Source organism: Balaenoptera ricei, chromosome 4 (genome assembly GCF_028023285.1).
Source record: "Balaenoptera ricei isolate mBalRic1 chromosome 4, mBalRic1.hap2, whole genome shotgun sequence".
NCBI lineage: Eukaryota > Metazoa > Chordata > Mammalia > Artiodactyla > Balaenopteridae > Balaenoptera > Balaenoptera ricei.
Genome location: NC_082642.1, coordinates 70,029,816 through 70,051,320, shown reverse-complemented (window position 1 = coordinate 70,051,320; position 21,505 = coordinate 70,029,816). Strand labels below are relative to the sequence as shown.

The following is a 21,505-nucleotide window of genomic DNA, read 5'->3' as shown; positions in this document are numbered from 1 at the left end:
GAGACTAATGAGCTACCATAATAGGTGTTGAACTCGGCATTTTTTTGTTTTTCTTCTTGAAGATGATGAAAATAGCAGCATGTGGAAATTTTACCTCTTTCCTCTGTCCTTTTTCATGATAAAGTCAAAGAAGCTGTTTTTTTTTTGTTTGTTGTTTGTTTTTTTAATTTCCTCTTGTATTAGTTTGCTAGGGTTGCAATAACAAAGTACCATAGACTGGGTGGTTTAAACAGCAGAAAATTATATCCTCATAGTTCCATAGACTAGAAGTCTAAGATCAAGGTATCTACAGGGTTGGTTTATTCTGAGGCCTCTCTCCTTGGCTCGTAGATGGCCATCTTCTCCCTGTGTCTTCTGTGTTTGTTTGTGTTCTATCTCCTTTTCTTAGAAGGACACCAATCATATTGGATTGGGGTCTACCCTAGTTCCCTCATTTTAACTTGGTTATCTCTTTAAAGACCCTCTGTCTAAATACAGTCTGAGGTACTGGGGGTTAGTACTTCATCATAAGAATTTGGGGGGGGGGATGCATTTCAGTCTGTAATACCTCTTAACTAAATATATATCACCTGGACTCCATCATCAACTATATTGGGAAATCTTAGTTTTAATCTAAATAGAGTCGTCATGACAACCAGTAAATACCTGTTATCTCACATAGTTATTCATAGCAACCCCTTTTACTCTCAAAAGTGTCCTGGTTGGTCTGCATATGATATAGTTACCCTGAGTCTAAAGAAAGTTTCTTGGTTTTGTCCTGTTTTCCTTAGTGTACTAGAAGCCATCCCAGGAACATCAATATCACTGAGTAAGGTTACTGAATAGTGAATTGGCCTGTGCTTACTCGGTTTAATATTCATCAAAGCTTTCTTGGAATATTGAAATGACTGAGATTTTCACAGAGATATCATGGTAACAACTTAAGTGTGTTCACGGAGCAGGTGAATATTTCAATGAGATGTTTTCTAGAAATAATTGCCTAAAAATAGCACATTATATTTTGGCCTGTTGAATGAAAATGTGTGTATGTGAATTATATTAAAAACTATCACTTTATCATTTTTCCCAGGATAAAATTGCATTTTCTATTCTGTCTCTGAAATGGGAAAAAAAATCACCTGAGTGGCTGGTTAGAGAAGGCTGTTTATGAGTTTTGCTCAAATTTGTGTTTTAAAAAACCAGATTTTTGAACGTGGTTCGCAATGAACTGGAACAGATCATGCTGAGTAAAAGATTAGTTGGGATACACTGATTTTCCAGACTCTAGACTATACCAAAAATTCAATTACAAATCTAATTACAACTTTAATTGTTAAACAATCAACCAGATTATTTTTTTTTTGCTGCTTGTTGTTTTGTTTCCTGCTGACTCATAAGCAGGTGTACCTGCAGGTGTTAACTTTGCCATCACAGGTGATATAATCAGCCCTGCCCTTTCCTACTTTCTGTATTACTTTTTACACCATATCCCAAGCTACAAATCTGCAAAAGCTGAGGTACAAACCATTCATCTCTATGTAGGGGCATAAAACTGGGGAAGGATTTGTGGCAGGAAGGGGCAGGTGCTTCAGGCCAGCAATCCCACAGGAGATATGACTGAATAATAGTCCTGCCAGATGCTCCTCTCAAAAATGAACTCCATGGTCAAATAAATTTGAAAAACCTTTCAGACTACAGTGCTTTTGGAATTTTGTAAAACACATTATAATAATAGTAGGTTTAAACGTTCTATAGTAGTACTTCCCTGGTGGCGCAGTGGTTGAGAATCTGCCTGCCAGTGCAGGGGACACGGGTTCGAGCCCTGGTCTGGGAAGATCCCACATGCCGCGGAGCAACTAAGGTCCGTGAGCCACAATTACTGAGCCTGCGCGTCTGGAGCCTGTGCTCCGCAACAAGAGAGGCCGCGATAGTGAGAGGCCCGCGCACCGCGATGAAGAGTGGCCCCCGCTCGCCGCAACTAGAGAAAGCCCTCGCACAGAAACAAAGACCCAACACAGCCAAAAATAAATAAATAAATAAATAAAAATTAAAAAAAAAAGAAAAGAAAAAAGGAGGCCTCTTTCTTCTTTAAAAAAAAAAAATAGTTCTATAGTAAAGAAAGCTGTGCAGCTTAGTTTAACCCTCTATTTCCTCAACAAATTTACTAAATATACTTTTGTAAATGTTATCAAGTCCAAAACCTGAGTAATTAATGAGAAGCGTAAGGAGAAAAGAGAAGAAAGGCTTTCAGGAGCTCCTGTGTCTAATAGGAAGTTATGAGGGTATTCAGTAATCACATAGGTGTGTAAACATGTAAGTCACAATCTTTGTGAATATACAGGTGGTGTCACTTCATGTTACTCAGGTGTCAAGGAAAGAAAGGTCATTACCTGACCTGTTTCCATCAGACAGAGCTGGTTTTACATGCAAAAGAGGTCCTGAAGCCTGGCTTTTGACTTATTACAAAAGCAGTCCACATTTATACTCCTCAAAAGTCTAATACTGAGGATATTCTCTCTCAAAAAACATAATATTACAAAGATTTAATTTTTCGACTCTCGCTGGAAAATTTAGGACTGAGTGGCTGTTGATAGGCAAAACACAAGTAGAACACATTTTTTCATCCAGGATGCAGCTCTCAAATGAAATTTTATGGGACTGAAATTTACAATGCCAGCAGTTTGAAGCAAATGCAATAACGCTTTAAAGTAGCATTACAAGATTTATTTTTACATACTTAAAATTCGAAAACTCTCCAGAGAATACTGGAAATGGAAAATGTTTACTTTAGGAGCACTCAACTATGTTTTGGTTCAACACTAAACCATAAAAGAATTCATGAAGCATCCCCAGAACGTGGTTCTTAGAGTCTGCTTTGTAAATAGATTTTAAATAATTCAAGTGGTAAAGAAGACGAACAATTTTCACTTCTCAAGATTATATACAGAAAGTCTCATGGATGATCTAATACAGCAGATAACCACCAAATTTTGTATAAAATCACATTGTTTCAAACATTTACTCTGTAGAGCTCATCCAGTAGAGCTTTCTTTAATGATGGAAGTCCTCTATAATAGCCCCATGTGGCTACTGAGCACATGAAATGAGAACAGTATGACTACATTTTACGTTTTATTTAATTTTAATTAATTTAATTTAAAATTAAATAGCCACATAGGGCTATTGGCTACTATATTAGACAGTGTAGCTGTAGCACTTCTAACTCATGACCAAGAATGGAATTAAAGCCAGATTCCTGTATTGGACATAGTAATGTCCTGTCCAGATGTTCCATGGTGATGTTCCATTCTGTCAAGGGAGAACTTGTCAACCTGCTGCTGTGAGTGCTATGAACAGACAGTCACCAGCTGTTAAGTTTTTCAGGGTTTGCCTTAGTCACAGGAATCACTTTGCCAAGTGTCATGCCTTTCTTGAGGCAGCACACATCCAAAGACTGATTTCAGAAGAGGTATACGGACCTGGCCATTTGGTTCACTAATGGTCAATCCTGATAGACCATCTATTCCCAGTGGTTTCACTGTTTTGAAGTCCATATTCCCCTCTGCCCAATCCCCACTGCACTCCCTCTTTCTCACAGGTGTTGATCTCTAATAACAATCCTGCCAATTAAACTCTCTCTCAGGACCTGCTTCTGGAGAAGCCAACCATTGGCAATCCCTAAGAAATGATATGGAGAGAATTTTAGAATAACTGCTACATTTAAAAAAAAAAAAAAGAAGTACCTCTAGCTCACTCTCTCCACTTCTATTCAACACTGTACTGGAAGTCCTGGCCAAAGCAATTAGGCAAGAAAGATAAATAAAAGGCATCTGAATAGGAAGAAGTAAAAGTGTCTCTGTTGCAGATAACATGATCTTTATATATATATGTATGTGTATGTATATATATGAAACCCTAAAATCTCCTCCAAAAAACTGTTAGAAATACTAAACTTATTCAATAAAGTTACATGTTATGAAATGAATATTGAAAAATCAGTTGTGTTTCTATATACTAACAATAAACTAATGGAAAGAAAAATTAAGAATAAAATTTCATTTATAATAGCTTCAAAAAATAACACTTAGAGATAAACTCACACAAGGAAGTGAAAGATCTGTATTCTGAAAACTATAAGACACTGATAAAAGAAATAGAAAAAGACTCAAATGAATGGAAAGAAATCCCACTTTCTAGGATTAGAAGAATTAATATTGTTAAAATATCCATAATACCCAAAGCAATCTACAGATTCAATGCAACCCCTATAAAATTTCTGATGGCATTTTTCACAGAATTAGAAGAAAGAATACTAAAATTTGTATGGTACCACAAATGACCCCAAATAACCAAAGCAATCTTGAAAAAAGAAGAACAATGTTGGGGGTACTACACTCCCTGATTTCAAACTATATTACAAAGTCATAGTAATCAAAACAGTATGATACTAGCATAAAAGTAGATACATAGATCAGTGGAACAGAACAGAGAGCCCAGAAATAAACACACACATATATAGCCAATTAATTTATAACAATGGAGCCAACAATGGGGGAAGGATAGTGTTTTCAATAAATGGTGCTGGGAAAACTAGATATACATATGCAAAGGAATGAAACTGAACTTTTATCTTATACTATCCAGAAAAGTTAACTCAAAATTTAAAAAAAGACTTGGATATAAGACATGAAAATGTACAACCACTAGAAGAACACATAGGGGGTAAGCCCCTTTACATTGGTCGTGGCAATGATTTTTTAGATTGACACCAAAAGCAAAGACAACACAAGCAAAAATAAGTAACTGGGACTACATCAAACTAAGAAGCTTTGTACAGCAAAATAAAACTGTCAACAAAATGAAAAAGCTACATACTGAATGGGAAAAAAATATTTGAAAATCATATATCTGATAAGTGGTTAATAGTCACATATATAAAGAACATGTACAATTCAATAGCACACACACACAAAAATCTGACTAAAAAATGGGCAGAAGACCTGAAGAGACATTTTTCCAAAGAAGACATACAGAAGGTCAACAGGTACATTACAAAGATGTTCAACATCACTAATCATCAGGGAAATGCAAATCAAAACCACAATGTGAAATCACCTCACATCTGTTAGAATGGCTATTATCAAAAAGAAAATAAATAATAAGCATTGATGAGAATGTGGAGAAAAAGCAACTCTCATACACTGTTGGTGGGAATGAAAACTGATTCAGCCACTACAGGAAACAGTATGGATGTTCCTCAAAAAGTTAAGAATATGACTACCATCTGATCCAGCATTCTCATTTCTGTATATCTATCAAAAGGCAACAAAACATTATCTTGAAAAGAGATCTGTTGCAGACGTTGCAAATAATGTTGCAGCATTATTTACAATAGCCAAATTATAAAAGCCACGTAAGTTTCAGTAAACAGATGAATGGATAATAAATAGTGTTGAGAAAAAAAAAAAAGAGACTTATTATTTTTATGTTGCCTTTATCATTTGGCAGTGAATGTAAAAACAGACTATATTGACCTTTATAATTTCATATCTGACATTAGTTATACTAATGATATTTTCTCTAAAAAAGCTTAATTTTGTCAATAGCAAAATCTCCTCATACTGTAGTTTATAGGTTCTGACCACAGCAGATAAAAAAGCATGAAAACTGGCTGGAAAAAGTAAAATTAATTGTGTCGATCAGCATGATTAATTATTTCTCAGGTTTATTCCTTTTCTTTTATATCTACTATTGCTCAGCTACTGACAAGTTCCTTGAAAAGGTGGGTTGTACTCAGGATAATAACAACAATTTAAATCTTTGAGGAAGCTAATCTGATTATTCTATTTTACAATTTAAAGCTATTAAATTAAAAGGTTAATAAAGTTTGGAAAATGACAAGTTCTGAATATATTCCACTAAAATAATCCACATAAATTTGTGGTTGAAAAAGTAAAATTCAAATAACTAATTCTTTGGTTAGTTGATTAACTGTTCAATTTATTTATTTTATAATATGCAATTTCCATTTTTATAGGTAAGTGTAAAAAACTGTACTCTGGAAGACAACTGGTAATTGCATATGATTTAATCTAAATTTGTTCTGAGGTTATACTGATATAGTCTAAACCTACAGATACATTTTATAATTTTACTATTTTATATTTCACCTTCAACATTACCCCCCAAGCATATGGCGAATGTATGAGAAAAACGAAGTCAAACTTTGTTCATCATTAAGTTTGAATCACACCAAACTGCAAATCTTATTTGCCTAAGTTGTATAGTGGATGCCAAATCATATAGTGGAATTCCCATTACGTTAGAAGTTAGATAACCTTGTATTTAAGTGCTGGTTATGTTAGTCAAGTCACATTGATTAAGGCTCAGTTTCTTTAAAGATCAGCAAATAAGGTGAAGTGGGGCCAGTAAAAGCTGTCTTGTTAAAAGATCTTATAAGATAAAATGCTAAAAACATGTAAAACTAATTTTATTGTTGTTTCAATTAACTTCTTATATGCATTGTGACGGAATATATTTGTAAATCATTTTTTTAAAGCAGTGGACTTTATCCTCTTAGAATCACCACCAATTTTTGTGAAAACTTTGATTCTTAAAGCAAACAAACAAAAAACCTGATTGTCTCTACTGACAGAGTATTTGTTTAATTTAAAATAGAAAGCTCCTTATACAATAATCAGTAAAGAACATTCTGAGCAACTAATATACTACATGGCAGACTGATTTCCTAAGAATAATAATCACTCAAAAATGTCTCTGAACACTATAATCCTAGACATTTCAAAAATCAATTGGAAATTTTCAATTTTTTGGAACCAAGAAATACAAGAAAACTTATATTACCAAAATTATATTTCAAAATGAAATTTAGATTTTTTTTAAAAGGAGTAGTTTGAATTTAAACTATCTACTTTTTAAATATGTTGCAAATTAAACTTTCTGAAAAAGAATCACATTGTTTAATAATGAGCCACTCTTTAAATTGATCTAAGAATCATGTTGAATAATACTTCATGTAAATAGGAAGATTTTAGGACATATTCAAGAACCACCAGTTACAGTAAAATAGTAAGAATACAGACATTTTTTATTTTTTCCCAACCAAGTGACAAGGTATTTCACGCTGTGAGTATCTAACACTCTGCTTTGACAACTAGGCGCGTATTTATATTTTCTGCTATTCTAGTTCAACATTGTCTCAGTTGATTTAGTGCCAACTCAAGTCAGTCTTTCAATATTTGTCCAGGTACCTGGACCAAGAACACCTGGTGAAGACTTGTCACAAATTACAGAAATATTCTTTATTCTTTGAATGGTTTTGGTTGGCAGAGGTGATGTTGAACAGACAGGAGGTAAACAACACACGGATCCACTGAATTGTAACACTGGGAATATTAAATAAACTGTGTTGTTTGATACACTTCACTAGAGTAAAATGACTGAAACGATTTTCCTCTCCAGAATTTAAAACAAAAAGAAAAACAAAACAAAAACAAAACAGGATTATAACAAATAAAGAACAGGACACAGACATAAGGCTTTAAATCAGGATGGATTTTAGGAAATAGGGTATAATGAGAATCAAGTCTAAGCCAAGATAAAAGAAATATCTTGGGTTTCAATTAAGTAGTAGTCCAGAGATTAGCCAGGCAGTTATCTGGAGATGATACTAAATTTAAAATCAACTCTGTAACCTACAGAGTTTTCAGAAGATATATTATTAAGGGAAATAATATGGAAACAAAAGGATTTCTAACTCCTAATACTATTTCTAGGCCTTCAGATGTCAGACAGTCTTAATACTTAGAAATTGGCGTAGGATTTCCTTTTCTGTGTTTCAACATAGTAAAAATAGAATACTACTTAATGATATCAATTTCTTACTTCTTTATTTTAATGCTCACCCCATAGTTTTTGGTCCCCTCTTTGTTTTGAGCCTTACCTTATGTACCCAATTAGTGATTTTAAGCCAAGCACATCTTTGATTATAACTGATCACAGGTATTTTAATAATAACCAGTTACTGTAAATGTCAGTTTTTATGCCCCATTTATCTGAGTCCCTAGATAACATGATCAAGTTTCTTATGCCTCAATTTTGAGAATAAAATTGTGCTATTTCTACTCTAAAGCCTCTTAGGATTCTAAAATTATATGGTTCCAGGGAACAGGGTTTGCTTGGATCATAGTTGAATGTATTAAAACACTCCTGGCAAGTTGGTGGAAGAAGTTATGATAAAGTCTGATAGTTTGAACATTTTGTCTTTGAAATATTTGATAAATTATCAAAGGAATTAAGAGACTAGATTAGACTTCTGATATCCTAATATCTTAAATGGAATTTCAAAGCTTTTTCAATCAGTGCAATCTCTGCTATTCTGAGTGGTAAAAGAGATGTGAGAGAATTGACAGAAGCATTTAGGGAGAAAAACTGTGTGTAAGTATGTATACATACTTTTTTAAAAGGAGTTTTAATTAGGTTAATTAAAATTAGCGTATAGCCAAGGATCAGAATCATCACACAAGCAGCCATGGACCTAGAGATTATCATGTTAAGTGAAGTAAGTCAGACAGAGAAAGACAAAAATCATATGATATCACTTATATGTGGAACCTAATAAAAAATGACACAAATGAACTTATTTACAAAACAAAACAGACTCACAGATATGGAAATCATACTTATGGTTACCAAAGAGGAAATGTGGGGGCAAGTGATAAATAAGGAGACTGGGACTGACATATACACACTACTACATATAAAATAGATAACTAACAAGGACCTACTGTATAGCACAGGGAATTCTACTCAATATTCTGTATATGGGAAAAGAATCTGAAAAAGAACAGATATATCTCTATAGAGATATATATGTATGTATAACTGACTCACTTTGCTGTACACCTGAAACTAACACAACATTGTAAATCAACTATACTCCAATTAAAAGTTAAAAATAAAAGAGAATAACTTATTCACTCAACAAATATTCACTAACAGCCCATTGAGTACAAAAAATTGGGCTGAGGATCAGGAATACATATGTTCCTCCGTCCTGATTGGTGTGGAGGCAGCAATACAAGATGCTGAAAGAACAGTAACATGAGGTCACAAAGTTTAGGTCAGTAGCCCCAGTGGTCCAACTCAGATGTGGTAGATAAAGAATAGTAAAGGTCCTCTAGCTCAGTGGCTCTCAAAATTTAGCTGCATCAGAACTACCTGAAGAATCTGTCAGAACACAGATGGCTGGGCCCCTTCCTCAGAGTTTCTATCTAAGTATAAGGTGGAGGCCAGAATTTTGCATCTCCTTACAAACAATCTTGTGAGATACGTATTAGTATAATCCTCCTTTTTATTGTGAAGAGAATAAGGCTCAGAGTAGTTAATTAACATGCCAAATGAAGCTAAAGTCTCATTCTCGTAAAAAGAGTGATGAATTCTTTTCTGTGTTATACGGACAAAGATTACTTTAAAACTTTTTACTCTTTTCTCTGATTCTATAATAATCAAGAACTATTGCATATTTGGATATGCAACAAGACTTACTGAGCTACCTTACAAGAAGACCATGTGTTTCTTTGAACAACTTATTTGGATCATGCATTGTGGAAGAGTGCATTGACATTCTTGTTTAAAGAAAAAAAAAACTACATAAACCTATACAAAAATTGTGGTATGCTTCCCAGCAACAAAAGGGAATGAACTACTGATACCTGCAACCATGAATAAATATCACAGACATTATTCTGAGCAAAACAATCTGCACACAAAGAATATATACTTCATGTTTCCATTTTTATAAAATTTAAAAATTTTTTACCATGAAAATCTTGAGACTGGTGGTTAGCTACGTTTGGTGTTGGGGAATTATTCTGAAGTGACTCAGAGAACTTCTGGAGGTGATGGGAATGTTCTAATACTAAATATGAATGGAGAGTACATGGCTGTATCCTTTTGTCAATTAAGATATATCTATTTCAATTTACGTAAATTTTATTTGAAAAAATAAGTGGTGCTATGGGGTGTGAGGGGATATATAGACAAAACAAAATGGTAGAATAATTGATGAAGCTGGTTGAGGTATATGGAGGGTTAACTGTACTATTCTCTTTATTTCATATGTATTAAACAAACAAAAGAGAGGGTTCAAAATAGCAGTATGGGAAGATCCTGAACTCACCTCCTCCTCCCAGAGATACAACAAATCTACAACTACATATGGAATAAATCCCATGGGAAGGGACCTGAAAACTGGATGAACAGAGCCTCCACAACAAAGGGTAAATGGACAGCTTCGAGATGAGTAGGAAAGGTAGAGATATGATCTCATCAAGGAAAAAACCACACCATCTCAGAAAAACCACAATTAGGAAGAATCACAAAGATATGGATCTTTACCCTGAGGAGCAAGGGACTGAGCTCCATATCAGGCATCCCAGCCCCTAGATCCTGCACAGGAGAAAGAAGCTCCCAAAACATCTGGCTTTGAAAACCAATGAGAAATATATCCAGGAAAACCACAGAACTGCAGGGAATGAAAAACCTCTTCTTAAAGTGCTTGCACACAGACTCGACCTGAAAATCAGCACAAAACATATGGTCTATAGGTGAAGGGGACCCACTTCCTAATCTTAAAGTTTCTGTCAGAGAGAAACTAGCTGGGATACTCCCTGGGGACTGAGATACTGGCAGAAGCCATTTTGTGATCTCAGGCTACTTTGATAATGCCAGCACTGAAGGGCAGCATTTTGGAATTCTCCCTATAAACTGTTAGAGACAGTGGGCATGGCCCCACTGAGAGCTCTGCTTACCCCAGCACCTAAGTCAGGCCTAACAAACAACTGAGCAACAGTCCTGCTTACCAGTGTCCAACAGAAGCCACAACCAGACCCTGCAGCCAGTCCAAGGGCAAATCCCACCTGACAGTATACCACAGCAGCCATGACTGGGCTCCACCACAGGAGGAAGACACACAGAGTTCACATAGGGAAAACCCCTTGAGCATCTGGCTCTGGTGGCCAGGGAGGATTGCACATCTGAGCCCCACAGGACATCTCCTAAATAGGATCACTCCTTAAGTCTGGGAGAGATAGTTATTAACTAATACATAAAAACAGAGAATTAGACAAATTGAGGAGACAGAGAAATATGCTCAAAATGAAAGAATAAAACAAAACATCAGAAAAAGAACTAAAGGAAACAGAGATAAGCAATCTACCTGATAAAGATTTAAAAGTAATGGCCAAGAAAGATGTTTCACTGAACATGGGAGAACAATGGATGAATACAATGAAGCCTTCAACAAAGAGACAGAAAATATAAGAAAATACCAACAGAAGTTATAATGGAACAGAAGAATTCACTAGAGGGGCTAAACAGCAGATAGAAGAACAAATCACTAAGCTGGAAGACAAAACAAGCTCACTCAGACAGAGCTGCAAAATGAAAGAGGAATTTTAAAAAGTGAAAATACCTTAAGGGACATTTGCAACAACATTGAGCAGAATGACATTTATATTATAGGGGTCCCAGAAGGAAAAGAGAGAGAAAAAGGGTCAGAAAAATTATTTGAGGGAATAGTGGCTGAAAACTTCTCTAATCTGGGGAAGAAAACAGACATCAGGTCCAGAAAGCCCAGAGAGTTCCAAACAAGATGAAGGCAAAGAGACACATATGAAGACATATTACAATTAAAATGGTAAATGTTAAGGATAAAGAGAGAATCCTAAAAGCAACAAGAGAACACAACTTGTTACATACAAGGAAAATCCCGTAAGAATATCTGCAGATTTTTCAGCAGGAACCTTACAGGCCAGAAAGGAGTGGCATGACATATCCATCATGTGGAACAGAAAAGTCCTCTAACCCAGAATTCTCTACCCAACAAAGTTATCATTCAGAATTAAAGGAGAGATCAAGGCTTTCCCTTGATTTCTAAAGGACTTCATCACCACTAAACTGGCCCTGAAAGAAATACTAAAGGGATTTGTTTAAGCTGAAAAGAAATGGCATTAGTTAATAATAAGAAAATACACTAAAGAAAAAAATCTTATTGGAAAAGGTAAATATACAATAAAGGTAGTAAAAAATCACTTATAAAGCAAACATAAAGAGCACAAGAAAAAAGTAGAAAAATTAACTAAAATTATAATACTTAGTTAAGGAATGCATAAAATAAAATGATGTAAAATGTATCATCAAAAATATAAAATGTGTGTGTGTGGTGGGGGGAAGTAAAAAGACAAAATTTTGGAACGTGTTCAAATTTAAGTAGCTACCAACTTAAAACAGGCAACACTCAAGAATGTTATATGTGAACCTCACAGAAACCACAAGGAAAAAATTTATAGTAAATACACAAAGGAAAACAAGAAAGAAATCTAAATATAACACTAAATCTAAATATAAACACTAAACCACCAATACACAAGGAAAGAGACAAAAAGAAAGAGAAAAAAACATAAAACAACAAAATGGCAATAAGTACATACCCATCAATAATTACTTTATATGTAAATAAACTAAAGCAGCCAATCAAAAGACAGAGTGTCAGAATGGATAAAAAACAAGACCCATTTATTTACTGCCTATAAGAGACTCATTTCATAAGAAAGGACACACACAGACAGAAAGGGAAGAATGGAAAAATGTATTTCATGCAAATGGAAATGAAAAGAAAGCTGGAGTAGCTATACTCATATTAGACAAAAATAGACTTTAAAACAAAGACTAAGAAAAGACAAAGAAGAGTATTACATGATGATAAACAGGTCAATCCAGCAGGAAGATACAACATTTATAAATGTATATGCACCCAACAGAGGAGCACCAAGATATAAAAGCAAATATTAATGGACTTAAAGGGAGAATTTGAAAGCAATGCAATAATAGTAGGGGACTTTAACAACCTACTTACATCAATGGATACACCATCCAGACAAAAAAATCAATAAGGAAACATCAAATTTAAACAACACATTGGACCAGAGGGACTTAATACCTATAGAGCATTCCATCCAAAAGCAAGAGAATATGCATTCTTCTTAAGTACACATGAAACATTTTCCTGGATAGATCACATGTTAGGTCGCAAAATGAGTCTCAATAAATTCAAGAAAAATCTTCTCCAACCACAATGGTATGAAACTAGAAATCTATCATGAGAAAAAAAAAAAAAAGGGAAAAACCACAAAAATGTGGAGATTAAAAATATGTTACTGAACAACCAAGGGGTCTTTGGAGAAATCAAAAAAATACCTACAGACAAATCAAAACAGAAATATGACATAACAAAATCTATGGGATGCAGCAAAAATTGTTCTAAGATGGAAGTTCATAATAATGAAACAACAACAAAAAATTCCCAAATAAACAATCTAACTTTACACATAAAGGACCTAGAAAAAGAAGAATAAATGAAGCCCACAATTAGCAGAAAGAAGGGAATAATAAATATCAGATGGAAATAAATGAAAGAGAGACTAAAAAGAAATGGGAAAGATAAATGAAACTAAGAGCTGGTGACTTGAAATGATAAAATCAACAAAACTAGCTAGACAAACCAAGAGAAAAAGAGAGGACTCAAATAAATAAAATCATAAATGAAAGAGAAGTTACAAATGTAACCACATAAATGTGAAGGATCAAATGAGACTACTACAAATAATTATATGCCAACAGTTTGACAACCTAAAAGAAATGGATAAATTCCTAGAAACATAAAATCTTCCAAGACTGAATCATGAAGAAATAGAAAATCTGAACAGACCAATTACTAGTAAGGAGATTGAAACAGGAATCAAAAATCTCACAACAAACAAAAGCTGAGGACCAGATGGCTTCGCTGGCAATATATGACAATTTCACAGAAAATAACATACTCAATGATGAAAAACTGACAGCTTTTCCTCTAAAATCAGGAACAAGACAAGGATGCCCACTCTTGCCACTTTTATTCAACATAGTATTGAAACTCCTACCCACAGCAATTAGGCAAGAAAAGAAATAAAAGACACTCAAATCTGGACACAGAAATAAAACTGTCACTATTTGCAGATGACATTATATTATACATAGAAAACGCTGAATACCTCACCAAAAAGATGTGAGAACTAATAAGTAAATTCAGTAAAGCTACAGGATACAAAATCAATATACAGAAATCTGTGGCATTTCTATACACTAATAACAAACTATCAGAAAGAGAGGTTAACAATCCCATTTACAATTACATCAAAAGAATAAAATACCTAGGAATAAATTTAACCAAGTAGGTGAAGTATTTGCACACTGAAAACTGTAAGACACTGATGAAACAAAAAGACATATAAATGAAAAAATATTCTGTGCTCATGGATTGGAATAATTAATATTGTTAAGACGTCCATATTACATAAAGCAATCTACAGCTTCAATGCAATTTCTATCAAAATTCCAATGATGTATTTCACAGAAATAGAACAAATAATTATAAAATTTCCATGAAACACAAAAAACCCTGAATAGCCAAAACAAACTTGAGAAAGAAGGACAAAGCTGGAGGTATCATGCGTCCTGATTTCAAACTATACTACCAAGCTATGGCAGTCAAAATAGTATGGTACTGGCACAAAAACATACACAGACATCAATGGAATAAAACTGAGAACCCAGAAATAAACCCATACATATATGGACAATTAAGTTACAGCAAAGTAGCAAAGAACATGCAATGGAGAAAGGATAGTCTCTTTTATAAATGGCGTTGGGAAAACTGAACACCCACATACAGAAGAATGAAACTAGACCACTTCTTACACCATACACAAAAATAAACTCAAAATGCATTAAGGATTTGAATGTAAGACCTGAAACCATACAATTCCTTAGAGAGAATGTTGGCGGTAATCTCATTGACATCAGTCTTAACAAATTTTTTTTTGTGGATCTGACTCTAAAAGCAAAGAAAACAAAAGCAAAAATAAACAAATGGGACAATGTTAAACTAAAAAGATACTGCACGTGAAGGAAACCATCATCAAAATGAAAAGGCAACCTACTGAATGGGAGAAGATTTTTGCAAACCATATATCTGATAAGGGGTTAATATTCAAAATATATAAAGGACACATACAACACAACAATAAAAAACTAAACAAACCAATTCAAAAAATGAGCAGAGTCTGAATAGACATTTTTCCAAAGAAGACATACATAATATTAGAGGATGCTGGGATAAAGATATAAGAATTCTATATATACTATATTTGCAACATTTTTGTAAGTTGAAATTATTTTGAAATAAAAAATTAAATTAATTAAAAAAAAAAAACATTCTGAGATTCTCAAGACACTGGCCAGCACTTTGCTAGATATGACTGAATTCTACTTCTATTAAATGACCTGAGCCAAAAATATATAAAGAGTAACTGTTGCCAATGGTGCAACTTACCACTTAAGCAGAGTATTCATAAAGTATCTGCTTTTCAGTAGCATTGCAGACCACTGATTGCCACACAGAGTTAGCTGCCATGTGCAACCTCCTGATGCTGAGACATTACAGCCCAAGGCAATTAGAGCATTTGCAAATGAGAGAGCTCAACTGATATTTTTGGTGATGCCTGAGAATTGTAGATGGATACCTACTAATTTTAATTTCAAAATTGTAATTAAGAGAGAGTGGACTGCACAAAGTACAGATCAATGAGGTCCCAGTAAAAATTCTTACATGGATTATTAAAGGGGTACTTTAAAAGACAAAGCAGTACTCAGTAGACCAACAAAATTCATAAATTATAGTCATATTTGACTCAGTTTACTTCCTTCTTAGAAAAAGTTATTAATTGATTGGTAATGTTAATATATATAAAGGACAGTTAGACTTAAGTAAGATATTATTAGTCTTTTGTAATATCTTGTTGAAAACAAGGAAAAATATTGATGGAACACATGGGTAATTACATGAATTTTTTGTTAGCTTAATTCCTGACTGAAGTATCATGGTTAATGGGTTAGTATCACAATGGAAGGAGGTCTAAAGAGCTTTTCCTCTGCCAAGTCTGTTTAAAAAGAATATTTGTCAATGACACATTAGACAGAGAATCAATGGTACAGTGAGCACCTGCCAAAATCACAGTTGTTTTTTTATCTTTGCCACATGATTCCCACTATAATGAACACAGCTTGCTGGGAAAGAAAAGGATGTTTGATGCAAAATAACCATGTCTATGCTGCCAGTGGCTGGACAAACCAATGAGATCCCTTCTTTTAGGAAGCCAGACAATTTGATTGTGTCAACTCCATTCCTCTCCAGCATCATTTCCCAATGTTTCAGTCACCTGACTTGAGCACGTGTACCCCTCGACTCTGGACTTAAAGTTGTAGCAACAACTCGAAAGCAGCAGACATTTCATGCTTCTAGGTATGTGCACGTGCTTTCCACCTACATAGAGTACTCGACCCACATGGTGTTAATTTATCTTATCAGTCAATCAATAATAACACATAAAATGTTTTCCCTTGTTATTGAGACAAAAATGTATTGCAGGCTTTTTAGCAAGTTTTATTCCAACAAATGGGTAGTCTACAATTTTGGGAAGATAAAACATTCACTTTTAAAAATACGGAGTGCTAAGAATTCTTCAACTTTACTATCCTTTGATTACTTTAGGTAGCATGTACTTATAAATTACAACCTTGTAGTGCTTACAAGAATAATAAGGATTAATAATGAACTTACCAATACTTGGATAACCAGGTGTAGAAGGGTCTCCTCCTGGATTCAGTGACACCATGAAGGTATCATAGCTAAGATTTGCAGTCTTCGGTAAATCACAAGGATCAATATACAGAAGGACACCTCCAAATCCAGCCTTTTCCAATAAGGAAAGCTAAAAGAGGAGAATAAATTATTAAAAATGTCCTCATATACATTTTTAGTTCATATACGGACACTTCATAAATGTGACTACAATTAGATGACTCCTTTTCCTGTTATTTTTTTCTTTTAAAATAAGTAGAAACTTCCGATTTTCTCATTATCAAAGCCCAGACAGAGAGTTATCCTACTGGCCTCTTCCTTTTTCCTCTGTTCAACAATATTTAAGCTGCATTCTTATAATGTTTATATTTGATTTCAGCTGTCTGCATTTGGAATTTCTTCATTTTTTAATTGTCCAAGTAGATTTGGAAGTTTTCACTTTCATGAGATTAACAAAAAATCTACCACAGACAAAGTTCCATTGTAAAAGGAGAGCTGTTCTGACCATTATTATATTCTTCCCTACAGCAGAAGACATCCAACAGTATTTTGATTTATTTTCTCCAGGGCTGAGACTGCCACACCAGTTGTTAAAATGTTGAAATCGTTCACACTGTTTGGCAAACAGCCACTGTCCTGAACTGCCTGAGGGCCCCCACTAGTCACTCTGGTCTCTGCCCTGGATGTCCCAGTCAGACATCTAAGATAGTGCAACCAATGGGATATACACAACAAAGTAGTGGGTCTCCTTCTAAATGGTCAGTTCCTGCTTTGTCTCTGTCATTAAATACTTTGAAAATATCCTGATTACCTCTATGAACATACTTAATGCAAAGGTTCTGCTCTGTTCTTCAGTAAGTACACAATAGAGAAGTATGATGGGGCAGATGAACTTGACATCCCAGGTTCTCTTTGTTTTAACTTATTAAATTAATTTTGGCGGGTAAAGATCTTATTCATCTTAGTGTGACTTACATGATTTGAAAAATAATAATCATGATTTGCTAATCCTATTTGTTTCCCATGAGAGAGGAAAAGTATAATAATTAGGCGGTACTAGGGAATAACGGAGACTATGAGTAAGAGCCATATTTAGTATAGACAATTGCTGCTCATTGTGTGACTCTAGTTAACACCTATACTTCACTTCCCAGTTACTGCTTACGTTGTTTACTGAGTTTTATAGTAGACTAAGCAAGGCAGCAACTGTGTCCCAGACTGGACCACTCCATGAGAGTAGGAATCATGCTTACATTTTGTAGCACTGTACATACACCTTGCACATAGCAGGCACATAGTAGGCATTTAAGAATATTATTAAATGAAAGAACAAATGACATAGATGCTGATATGGCACAACAGCTACCCTTAAAGAAAAGAGAGCTCTGAGAAAATATTTAGGATGTACTTCAACTGGAAAAATAAAACATATAATTGTAAATATTACACAACTTTAACTACATACAGGAAATAACATGTAGAAAAATAAAAACTGATGCTTGATATAAGTATGCTATGTTAATTGCATCTTTTCAGCTCCTTTAAAACTGTTCTGTATTTTTCCATTTTTAAACAAGTAATGAACAAGTATGGATTTTTATAATAAGAAAAGAAAACCTAACACTGAGAACCTAAGCAAAGTATAATGGACTCACATGTATACCTTCTATAAGAAACCACTCTGATCAGACTTCTGTCTTTTTTTTCCCCATCAATGCTTTAATGAAGATAGGGAAAGGATTCAGGGAGAGAGGAGGAATGAGAGACAGAAAAAAAGAGAAAATAATATGTGAATAAAGGGCAAGATTTAAGACTGATGCTCCAAATGCAGAGACTGAAGTCCTTAGGGAGGTTTCTAATGTTTGGATGCTGAAATTGCTATTCTCAAAAAGAATGATCAATGGAATGATTTTCAATGTTCTGCTTACTATAGGAGAATATATCAAGAAAAAAAAATGAACTTCTCTAGAAAGCAATTTTTAAAATATTAAAAATTTCTTTTTTTATTACTAAAGCAATTTGTGATCATTAGTGAGAAAGAGATACACGTCAACAAAACAAAACAAAACAAAACAAAAAAAGAAAAAGGCAATCCCATTACCTTACCTGTCAAGAGGTTGCAAATGTTAACATGTTGGTGTTTCTAGATCCTTTTACTGGGGCTTATGCACATTCACACATATATTTACAAAATAAAACTAACTATGATAAATACTATTTTGCAATCTTTATTTTTCACTTAACAGTATATACTAAACATTTGTCCATGTTAATAAGTACACTTTTGTATCATTTTAATACCTATATACTGTGTATGATTAATATAAATAATATTATATAAAAAGGCCATCAAATGTTATGTAACCAACCCCTGACTGTTAATCAAATTATTTAAAAAATTTTATATTATATTGGAACAAAATTCCTTATATCTAAATCATTGCACAAATATCTATTTTAATGAAGTATAGTTTCACAGGTCGAATTTCTAAGTCAAAGTATTCCTTTTCTTATGATTTTTTTTTGTAAACTAATTTCCATTTAGAAAAGTTATAAAAAGTTATATTCTTACCTGTAGTATATGTACCTGTTTCTCCTCATTATCACCAACATTGAATATTATTACTTTTCAAAAGATATTTGTCAATCTTGCCAAAATTTATCTCTCCAAAGATTTTTAATTATTAATGAAGTTAGATTTATTTTTGCTTGTGATTTTGGCAACTGTATATTTTCTTCTGAGAATTACCTGCTTGTGAAAAGCTATTTTTACAATTCCTGGGCCATGTATCCATTTGTAACTATATAATGAGTGTCGCTGTTATGCAGGTAATATGCTGGCATTGGGATATGAAGGTAAGTAGGACAAGGTCTTTGCTCTTAGGATGTTGAATTTACCAGTGGAATGACGAACAGTTTTCATCTTGAGTGCTAACTCCAATTAACTGACAATGAATGGACGTCGGGAGAAGGATTGTGAGGCTAGATTCAGGGTCAGTGGAAAGTGAATCTATGAGAGATCACTGCTTTGGACAAAGAAAAGGAAGTGATGACCAACAAATTTTTTTTTTTTTTTTTAATTTGCTGATACTGCTTTAGTGGAAGTCAAAATAGCTTCAAAAGTATCTTCTAAAAGGTAAATATGATAATAATTTATTTAATGTTTATGAAACCTAGTGGTTAAATTTATCTTAGTCAAAAATAAAATGCTAAAGTTGCATATTTTGTCTCTTCTGATTATATTTGGTAATATGCTGAGATCCCTTTTATAAGGAATATGTACCATGATATGTTTCTATTCCTAACGGCCGATAATGAAGCAATGTGGTTTAACAGAATACTATCTTTGGCCAGACTTGATTACCTCCCTACACCTCTGAAGAGACAGCTTTATATGCGAGCTGACCCCCTCTTCCCGTCCTCTGCCTATAACAGTTGGACCTGAGGTGGACACCTCTTCAACATTGTCAAATCTGGTTCCTGATGCCACCCTTCACTGACCATCATAGAGCTCTTAAATAAGTAGTTTAATTCAGTGACTCCATTTCAGGAATTGTCTATTGCCAATGACACTGGCAACAGAAGAAACTGCTTACATGACATATAATTTTTTAAATGTCCCTTTGCATTGTTAACATTGCATTTTGAACTTGATGAGGTGGAGCTTGCCTAAAATGCTCAAAAGACTTTGTATTCTGGTGAGATTACATTTTTAAAAATACTTCCAAAGGCAAGCCAAGGCCAAAAAGATGAAGCCAGCTGTCATTGGGTTGTCCGATTGCAGACTGTCCCTGGGTGCACAGGTGAAAGTTATTAGCTCTGCCTAGGACCTCTCACAGCTTGAGACCTAGACTGACGATTATACTAGGGGTCTAATACATGAAAAGAGACGGCAAGTGTAAGGCCAGATTCCCTATATTAAACTTCAACTGTCCTTTGCTTCTCTTTCTCAAGTATATATGTGATAAGTTTGGGGTTCTTTGTCATACTTACCACCTTGTAAACTAAGACAACATTTGATACAAGTAGGACCAATCAGGACTTGGAATGGAGACACCAAAAATGAGTCAGGCAGATGGTGCTGGGCCTGAGTGTTGTGTGCTCAAGGAGAAGCAGGCCACAGCCACTGGCTAGTGTGGTGCACTGACCCACAAGGCTGTATTGCCCTGGAGGGGCACCATTTCCTAATTCACACAAAGCACCATATGAGCAAATGGCTTCTCTGTTCAGAATCAATTTTCTGACATGTGCAAACTAGTCTTTTCAGAATGTAGAAACCATGAGCCTTGCCAAGGAAACTGGCAACTAAAAAGGAGTGGGAATTCAGAGAAAACAAAGATGAGAATGGGCAAGAGAGGGAATGGCACGCACAGACCTCAAGTCCAGCTGTGTGCCTTTCACTTGCATTGGGTGAGATTTTCCTCCCTTTCTCTGAGGGTGCTTCAGTTATTTGCAAATAAATCAATCCATAACCAAGACAAATCAAAAAGCATGAGACTTTTCATTTGATGGTACTGGATTTTGGTACCAACCCTGACACTAAATAGCTATGTGACAACTCATATAGTTTTTCCAGGCCTTTGTTTCACCATCCATAAAATGCAAGGATTGAACAACATTAGCCTCAAAGACCCATTCTGTTCTCAATTAAAAAAACATGTAGTCTAATTCTATGATTTTAAAATTGTTTAAGGAGACATTTATTGTACTTTTAAATATATTGTCACATGTGAAATTTGCTTTTAAACTATTGGTCAAGGATACCCT

General features: G+C 34.4%; 1 protein-coding gene across 10 annotated transcripts in view; it reads right to left on the bottom strand.

Moving 5' to 3' along the window:
- NAALADL2 (N-acetylated alpha-linked acidic dipeptidase like 2) overlaps positions 1-21,505 on the bottom strand; it is a 1,495,600-nt gene that overhangs the window by 544,905 nt on the left and 929,190 nt on the right. For all 10 annotated transcript variants that reach the window (XM_059922024.1, XM_059922026.1, XM_059922019.1 and 7 more), the window contains one exon: positions 16,718-16,868. In XM_059922024.1, coding sequence (XP_059778007.1) covers positions 16,718-16,868 — 151 coding nt within the window. The remainder of the gene's footprint in view (positions 1-16,717; positions 16,869-21,505) is intronic.